Here is a 10,000-nt window from a genome sequence, read left to right as displayed (position 1 = left end):
AACATATTACTACAAATAGAGCTTTGCGTGTATTGGTTGTTTTTGAGGCTAAAATTGATGTATTGTTTCATTTCACAACATTATTAATCTTCTGAAGAACTTATTAAAAACTTTTTTCAAGAAAATACCCACTACTAGTCAAGAAGTAAACTCATCTCATCACCAGCCAACAGGTAAACGCATTTATTGACTACTAGTCAACAGATAAACTCATTTACTGACTACTAGTCAACAGATAAACTCATTTACTGACTACTAGTCAACAGATAAACTCATTTACTGACTACTAGTAAACAGATAAACTCATTTACTGACTACTAGTCAACAGATAAACTCATTTACTGACTACTAGTCAACAGATAAACTCATTTACTGACTACTAGTCAACAGATAAACTCATTTACTGACTACTAGTCAACAGATAAACTCATTTACTGACTACTAGTAAACAGATAAACTCATTTACTGACTACTAGTCAACAGATAAACTCATTTACTGACTACTAGTCAACAGATAAACTCATTTACTGACTACTAGTCAACAGATGAACACATTTACTGACTACTGATCAACAGATAAACACATTTACTGACTACTAATCAACAGATAAACACATTCACTGACTACTAATCAACAGATAAACACATTCACTGACTACTAATCAACAGATAAACACATTCACTGACTACTAATCAACAGATAAACACATTTACTAACTACTAGTCAACAGATAAACTCATTTACTAACTACTAGTCAACAGATAAACACATTTACTGACTACTAGTCAACAGATAAACACATTTACTAACTACTAGTCAACAGATAAACAAATTTACTAACTACTAGTCAACAGATAAACACATTTACTGACTACTAGTCAACAGATAAACACATTTACTAACTACTAGTCAACAGATAAACACATTTACTGACTACTAGTCAACAGCTAAATTCATTTACTGACTACTAATCAACAGATAAACTCATTTACTGACTACTAGTCAACAGATAAACACATTTACTAACTACTAGTCAACAGATAAACACATTTACTGACTACTAGTCAACAGCTAAATTCATTTACTGACTACTAATCAACAGATAAACTTATTTATTGACTACTAATCAACAGATTCACACATTTACTGACTACTAGTCAACAGTTAAGCTTATCTACTCACCAATCAACAGGTAAACTCATTTAGTCATTACTCATTAACAGGTACTTTTGTTTACTAACTTCTACTCAACAGGTAAACTCATTTACTAATGACTAGTTGACAGGTAAACTCATTTACTAACGACTAGTTAACAGGTACTTTTGTTAACTGACTTCTGGTCCCCAGTCAACAGGTTAACTCATTTAATAACTACTAGTCAACAGGTAAACCCATCTAATCATTACTAGTCAACATGTAAACTCTTTTCCTAAGTACTAGTCAACAGATAAACACATTTACTTATGACTAATCAACAGGTAAACACATCAACTCACTACTAGTGAACAGGTAAACTCATTTACTAACTAGTAGTCAACAAGTAAACTCACCTACTCATTACTAGTCAACAGGTATACTTGTCTATTCATTAGTAGTCAACAGGCAAACTCATTTACTCACTAGTAGTCAACAGGTAAATTCATCTACTCATTAGTCAAAAAGTAAATCTATTTGCTAACTAATAGTGAACTAGTAAACTTATTTACTCACTACTAGTCAACATGTAAACAAATTTCTCACGACAAGTCAACAGGTAAACATTTCTCACAACTAGTCAACAGGTAAACTTATTTACTCACTACTAGTCAACAGATAAACACATTTCTCGCTACTAGTCAACAGGTAAACACATTTCTCGCTACTAGTCAACAGGTAAACTCATTTACTCACTTCTAGTCAACAGGTAAACGCATTTATTCACTACTAGTCAACAGGTAAACACATTTCTCTCTACTAGTCAACAGATAAACACATTACTAACTACTAGTTAACAGGTCAACTAATCTACTCACTACTAGTCAACAGGTAAACGCATTTCTCACTATTAGTCAACAGGTAAACACATTTCTCACTACTAGTCTACTAGTCAACAGGTGAACTAATTTCTCACTACTAGTTAACAGATAAACTCATCTACTCACTACTAGTCAACCGGTAAATGCATTTACTCACTGCTAGTCAACAGATAAATTAGTCAAGATTAATCACAAGTCATTTTTGTAATTGTTATGATAATTTAAAAATGAAAAATAAACAAAATCCTGTTGGGTTTTTATTTAGCACTGAATCAATTACAAAACATACTCACCTTAATGTTGGTCAAACTGTTTGTGTATGTTTAAACATTCTTCAAATATGATTATTGATGCAGTAAAAGAGCCTAATGAAATTGGCAATAGTCACATTGACCTTTTACCGGGTGTTTATCGGTGGTGGAAAAACACTAGCCATGCATACAGCCTATTCATCCTACTCAACCACACTGTTTATGGGCAGCTTTCATTTGGTTTCTGGCTTACCTCGCAGGATGTCCCATCATATCCGGGAGGACACTGGCACACCTCCACAGCCCCGGCCTGAATGCCACTACGAGAGTCTTCATCAGCCACACTCATCCTCACAGAGCCCAGCCTGAGAAAGCACACGGTCCAATCAGAGCACAGTTCAATTCAAGTGAAGTTTATTTATAAACTAATGTCGAGAGGATCACGTGCTTATGATTGATCACGGCTGGTCCCGCATTATTCAATCCATGACTCACCAATCAGACGGTTCCTAAGCCACTGTAAGTACTCTAAGTTCCATATCACAGCCACCTTCGTTTTGAAGAATCCCCCCTTCCACCCCGACTCCTCCTCCTTTACTAGATGTGAGTTCTCAAAGTGTGTGTGCTATAAATGTAAAAGTGCTATAAGTGTGTGTTTGTATGTGTCTGCATACGGTTGTGTGTGTGGGTGAGTGTATGACAGAGAAAGTGTGTATTTGTGCTATGAGTGTGTGGGGAGGGGGTTCTAAGTGTGTGTGTGTTTGTATGTGTGTATGTGTTCTCAAAGTGTGTCTGGGTGCTTGAGTGGGTATGTGCTATAAGCATATATGTGCTGTGTGTGTGTGTGTGTGTGTGTGTGTGTGTGTGTGTGTGTGTGTGTGTGTCCACCCCGACTCCTCCTCCTTTACTAGATGTGAGTTCTCAAAGTGTGTGTGCTATAAAGTTATAAGTGCTATGAGTGTGTGTTTGTATGTGTCTGCATATGGTTGTGTGTGTGTGTGTGGGTGTATGACAGAGAAAGTGTGTATTTGTGCTATGAGTGTGTGGGGAGGGGGTTCTAAGTGTGTGTGTGTGTATGTGTGTATGTGTTCTCAAAGTGTGTCTGGGTGCTTGAGTGGGTATTTGCTATAAGCATATATGTGCTGTGTATGTGTGTGTGTGTGTGTGCATGTGTGTGTTTAAGAGAGAAAGTGTGTATATGTGCTATGAGGGTGTGTTCTTAATGTGTATGTCTGTGTGCTATGAGTGTTGGTTGAGTGTGTGTGTGAGTGTGTGTGTGTGTTCTATAAGTCTCTATGAATGCTATGAATATGTGTGTGTGCCTGAGTGCTCTGTGTTTGCGTGTGTCTCTATATGTGTGTGTGTGTGTTATGATATGTGTGTGTGTGTGTATTACATGTTTTTAGTGTGTACGTGTGGGTCTTGATCTCGGTATTCTGATTGTGTGCTTGTGTGTGTCTGTGTCACTGTGTGTGTGTGTGTGTGTCATGTTTTAAGTGTCTGTGTGTGTATCTTGGTGTTAGTACACTGTGTGTGTGTGTGTGTGTATGTGTGTGTGTGTGTGTGTGTGTGTGTGTGTCTGTGTGTCTTACATTTTTTGAGTGTGTGCGTGTGTGTCTTGATCTCGGTATTCTGAGTGTGTGCTTGTGTGTGTCTGTGTCATTGTTTGTGAGTGTCATGTTTTAAGTGTCTGTGTGTGTGTGTCTTGGTATTAGTACACTGTGTGCGTGTGTGTGTGTGTGTGTGTGTCTGTGTGTGTGTCTGTCTGTGTGTATCATTGTTTGTGTCATTGTTTGTGTGTATCATGTTTCAAGTGTCTGTGTCTTGGTCTTAGTACTCTGAGTGTGTGTGTGTGTGTGTGTGTGTGTGTGTGTGTGTGTGTATACTGGGATTGTGTCTTGCTCCGAGTGTGTGTGTGAGAGAGTTTGTATGTGTGTGTACTGTGACTGTGTCTAGCTCTCCACCTCCCAGTGCATATGTGAGTCTGTGTGTGTGTGCCGTGTGAAGTCAGACCTGTAGATGGCGTGTGTGTGCTCCTGTAGACTGTGCTCGGCCCGCAGCATCAGCCGCTGGATGTGCTGCAGCACAGAGTGGAAGTCTCTCCTGCTGACGCTCTGCCCTGAGGCCTGATGCTGGAAAAGCTCCGGGAGCAGATCTACGCCACGCTCAGATGAGGAGAGCGACTTCAGCAACACCTCAGACCACCTGTGCACCAGCCGCAGACCTCCACCCTGCACACACACACACACACACACACACACACATCAGCTGACAGTGGTGGCAATGTGGTAATCTAGTAGCATAGCAGAGTTCACGACACAACAGCCCTGTCAGTACACACAGTTCATCTGTAGTCCACTGTTAGCAGACAGAATACACACACCATAGCGAGAACGTCCCACACAACAATAACAGTAACACACACACACACACACACACACACACACACACACACACACACACACACACACACACACACACATTATTATAGCAGACATTAGAAACAGGAAGTATGTTAAATGTTAAATACCACCTAACAGCAAGAAGTTCACTGGTTCGAGTCCGGGCTGGGTCAGTTGGCGTTTCTGTGTGGAGTTTGCATGTTCTCCCCGTGTTGGTGTGGGTTGCCTCATGGTGCTCCGCTTTCCCCCACAGTCCAAACACATGGGCTATAGGGGAATCGGGTGGGCTTAATTGTCCGTAGTGTATAAGAGAGAATGAGAGTGTGTGGGTGTTTCCCAGTACTGGGTTGCAGCTAAAAGGGCATCCGCTGTGTAAAACATGTGCTGGATAAGATGGCGGTTCATTCCGCTGTGGCGACCCCTGATTAATAAAGGAACTAACCCTAAGGAAAATGTATGAATGAGTGTGTGTGTGTGTGTGTGTGTGTGTGCAATTACAGTATGTGTATGTGTACCGCTATATGTGTGTCTGCGTGTGTATGTATGCATGGGTGTGAGTGTCTGTGTGTGCTTGCATGTGTGTCTATGTTTGTGTGTGTCTGTGTATGTGTGTGTGCATCTGTGCGTGCATGTATGTGCTCTATGTGGCCAAGTCTGTGCGTGTGCAGACAGTGTGTGTATGTATGTATGTGCATGCATGGCTGTGTATGTGTGTGTGTGCATGGATGAGTATGTGCAGCTGTGTGTGTGTGTTTGTGTATGTGGGTGTGTGTGCATGGATGAGTGTGTGCGACTGTGTGTGTGTGTGCATGCATGGATGTGTGTATATGTGGCTGTGAGTGCATGTGCATGCAGACAGTGTGTATGTGTGTATGAATGTTCATGCATGGCTGTGTATATGTGTGTGTGCATGTGTGTCTCTGTGTAGCTGTGTATGTGTGTGTGCGTGCATGTATGTGCTCTTTGTGGCCGAGTCTGTGTGCGTGCAGACAGTGTATGTATGTATGTATGTGTGTGTGTGTGTATGTATGTATGTATGTGCATGGCTGTGTATGTGTGTGTGTGTGCATGGATGAGTATGTGCAGCTGTGTGTGTGTGTTTGTGTGTGTGGGTGTGTGTGCATGGATGAGTGTATGCGACTGTGTGTGTGTGCATGCATGGATGTGTGTATATGTGGGTGTGAGTGCATGTGCATGCAGACAGTGTGTATGTGTGTATGAATGTTCATGCATGGCTGTGTTTATGTGTGTGTGGCTGCGTGTGTGTACATGTGTGTGCGTGGATAAGTGTGCACTTGTGTGCTGCTGCGTGTGTGTATGCATGGATGTGCGTTTGTTTATTTGTGTGTGTGCACGTGCATACAGTGTGTATGTGTGTGTATGATTGTTCATGCATGGCTGTGTATATGTGTGTGTGTGTGCGGCTGCATGTGTGTACATGCGTGAATATGTGTGTATGTGTGTGCATGCAGACAGTGTGTATGTGTGTATTTATGTGCATGTATGGCTGTGTATGTGTGTATGCGTGTGTTCTTGTGCATGTGTCCGTATGCATGGATGTGTGTGTGTGTGTGTGTGTGTGTGTGTGTGTGAGTGTGGCATAGGGTAATTTATGAAGGAAATTGTAATAAGCGTGAAAGAGACGGGAGAGACTGTTTTGATGGAAGGAGGAATATTTTCAGGAAATGATGTTTAATAAATTGAGAAGAATTGTGTGTGTGCGTGTGTGTGTGCATATGTGTGTGTGTGTGCATTGATGCAATAACAGGTAACCCATATATCTCTCAGCTCTGACATTGTAAGCAGACTCATCCTAGTGCATTATGGGAAGAGATTCATTCAGCTCGTTTATTTACCAACCCACCACACACACACACACACACACACACACACTGCTGGAAAAATAAGGCTTTATTGACATGCTCACACACACTCGCACACACAGTGCCGGAAGATTGAGGATTTATGGGAGCTAGACTCTCTATTTGCACTAAGTTAATGAGGTATGCACATGCAAAACAGGGCTTAACGAACAATAATTACCTGTCATACACACATGAGCACACACACACACACACACACACACACACACACACACACACACACACACACACACACACAATACTAGTATTTCAAATGTACAAAGGACAGAAGATTAACACGGCTTGAGCGCAGGAGCACTCACACACATACACACACACACACACACGCACATACACACACACTCTCTCTCTCTCTCTCTCTCTCTCTCTCTCACACACACACACACACACACACACACACTGCACTTAACTAGACGCAATAAAAATTAAGACAATATTTGCTAAAGGGGCGACGCGGTGGCGCAGTAGGTAGTGCTGTCGACTCACAGTAAGAAGGTCGCTGGATCGAGCCTTGGCTAGATCAGTTGGCATTTCTGTGTGGAGTTTGCATGTTCTCCCTGCGTTGGCGTGGGTTTCCTCCAGGTGCTCCGGTTTCCCCCACATAAACTTATTGTGCGTTATACTTTCATAATGGCTATTATTGATTATTAAAACTGAGATTCAGCAAAGCAGAGGATATGTTTCGTATTTTCAATGAAAATGAAAGGAGGCAGCGATGTTATATAGGCTCAGTTTTATTATAAATATGCACACAGTGAAGATGCAGCACGACGCCTCAGCATTTCTGCTGTACCATATTATATACATATATATCTATATAGTATATATATATGTATATATTATCAAAATGAAAATAGGCAGTTCCTTAAATCATGTTTTCATTTTATTGTGTAGAGTGAAACAACGTAGCCAGGATGATGTGAATAAGATTATAATGTACACTGTTCCCTTTGAAGATTTACCGGACATGCCCTCGAGGGTCTGTTTTACAAACTTGCGAAGTCTGAACTTACAAGGACTAACACTGTGTGTAGGCTACTTAATATTGAGGAAAAGCCCCAATCAGAGAGGCGAATGTCAGCAGCCCCGCCTCCGTTTTCAGATGTGTCCGTTTTCCCCCATCCACACTGAGACGGAGCAGCAGCGTTTTAGAATGAAAACAGCCTCTCCAGCGTTTTCGAAACACTCCGTTTTCGCTGCTCGAAAACTCCAGCGTAGTGTGGACGGATGGCGTAACCGTAGCAAAACTTCGTTCATTCATTAATTTTCTTGTCGGCTTAGTCATTTATTAATCCGGGGTCGCCACAGCGGAATGAACCGCCAACTTATCCAGCAAGTTTTTACACAGCGGATGCCCTTCCAGCCGCAACCCATCTCTGGGAAACATCCACACTCACATTCACACCCACACTCATACACTAAAGACAATTTCAAGAGTTCACACTTAGCTGATGATTGAGAATAAAGCTTGTTTGGCGTGCTGTCCCGGGAGAGAGCCCTGAGCTTATAAGATCCTGGAGCCCTGGGCTCCCTCCTGTTGCAGGGCGAGAGGGGAGTTTGAGCTCAGGTAGATCTCGATGACTCCCCCTCTTGCTTGTTGTAGCTAAGTGTCAGATATGGATGCTGATGGTGTACTCAGAGTTTAGCTAAAGTGTTTGAATTAACTGTTTAGAGTGCTTGTTTTTGAACTGTGGGAGGAAACCGGAGGACCCGGGGAAAACCCACGCGATCATGGGGAGAATGAGCAAACTCCACACTGAAATGCCGTCTGGTTTGGAAAGGAATTAAACCAGGGGCATTCTTGCTCTGAGCTGGCCAGCGTGACGCCCGTTTGAAAGGAGGGAAAGTAGGCTTGGGTGGGGGGGGTTTCTTCAAGACAAAGATATTGAGATGAGAAAATTGGTTATTTATAGTGAGTTAAAGATCGTCTGATAGGATAATCAGTCGTTAGCTAAAGTTGGAATAGCTGTGAACAATCATAAGCATGTGATTCTCTCGAAATTTGTTTATAGATAAACTTCACTTAGCCTACCTAATTCACCTGTACCACATGTCTTTGGCCTGTGGGGGAAATCGGAGCAACCCGGAGGAAACCCACGCGAAGGCAGGGAGAACATGCAAACTCCACACAGAAATGCCAACTGAGCCGAGGTTCGAACCAGCGAACCAACGACCTTCTTGCTGTGAGGCGACAGCACTACCTACTGCGCCACTGCCTCGCCCGTAGCAAAACTTATGCGTTTTAAATCTAAAATGCATTAGTGTAAATGGGGCTTTAGTCTACCCTGATATGTTTGAGTTTCTTTCTTACGTTGAACACAAAATAAGCTGTTCTGAAGAAATCTGAAAACCTGTAAGTACAGGTTTTCTAGCTTTCTCCAAAATATCTTCATTGTTCAACAGAATAAAGTAACTCAAACAGGTTTGGCACAAGTGAACGGAGAGTAGATGATTAAAGAATTTTCATTTTTGCTTGAACAATCCCACAAACCGCATCATGAACCTCCAACACATTGGTGTTTCTGCAACTATGAAAGCATTCCGCCACAAAACGTGAATAACCAAATATTAAGATGGGGCTTTTCAATTCGAGACTAAATAAAGGAGAGCGTGACGTGCCTCCGCTGAACTCAGATTAAACACATTTTCGCTTATATGTGAGCACATACTCACGCATAGTTTTACACACATGCAGACATAAACACTCCTGCGAGCTCATGAAAAGAGTCGCACAAACATAAACACAGCTGCGCTTCACAAACACACGTCCTCTCCTCCACAAACAAACACACGCTCAGACATAAACAGCTTCACGTCCACACTGCGAGTCTGAGCCAATGCAGACGACACACACACACACACACACACACACACACACCATTAGTCTTTAGGTAAGTGTGAACTCTCTTACATGCATACAACCCTGTCTTCTCTTGTCTTACCTTTCGATGGCCTCGCAGTTTGACGTCACAGTTAATTAGTTAATTTATTGGTGGAGGATGTATATATGGGATTTTTATGTATATGAATATGTGTATAAGGGATATACAGGTGTGTATATGTGATATATATGTGATTTTTTTTTTGTTAAGAACAGCCACCTTGTACCACAACTTTTGTTTTGCTGTCTTATGTTTTGTGTTATAGAATATTTTGATGAAGGAATTTCAGTTCATTACTTATTTATTTAAAATCCCTAGATGGTGTGTTATACTTTGTTATTCCCTTCATTGAATGTTTGTTTCATTATTTACCTTTGTGCATTTGATCCTTTTTATGATACAGTCGGGAACATGCTGGCCGTAACATAAATTGGGGGCTCGTCCGGGATTCCTTTCAAGAGTTCACACTAAGCTGATGATTGATTATGAAGCTTGTTTGGCATGCTGTCTCGGGAGAGAGCCCTGAGCTCTTAAGATCCTCAAGCCCGGGGTTCCCTCCCACTTGC

General features: G+C 41.7%; 1 protein-coding gene across 8 annotated transcripts in view; it reads right to left on the bottom strand.

Annotated features, from left to right (window-relative positions):
* Positions 1–10,000, bottom strand: part of lama2 (laminin, alpha 2) — a 262,814-nt gene that overhangs the window by 146,112 nt on the left and 106,702 nt on the right. For all 8 annotated transcript variants that reach the window (XR_015945529.1, XM_087296269.1, XM_087296270.1 and 5 more), the window contains 2 exon segments: positions 4,281–4,498; positions 2,521–2,632 (listed from right to left, as the gene is read on the bottom strand). Coding sequence is in view for 7 of the 8 variants with exons in the window: in XM_087296269.1 (XP_087152395.1) it covers positions 2,521–2,632; positions 4,281–4,498 (330 nt within the window). In the remaining variant the exon portion in view is untranslated.

The sequence above is a fragment of the Danio rerio genome, chromosome 20 (genome assembly GCF_052040795.2).
Source record: "Danio rerio strain M-AB ecotype USA chromosome 20, GRCz13ab, whole genome shotgun sequence".
NCBI classification, from domain to species: Eukaryota; Metazoa; Chordata; class Actinopteri; order Cypriniformes; family Danionidae; genus Danio; species Danio rerio.
Note: the sequence above shows the minus strand (reverse complement) of the source record. Positions and strands in the feature narration are given on the sequence as shown.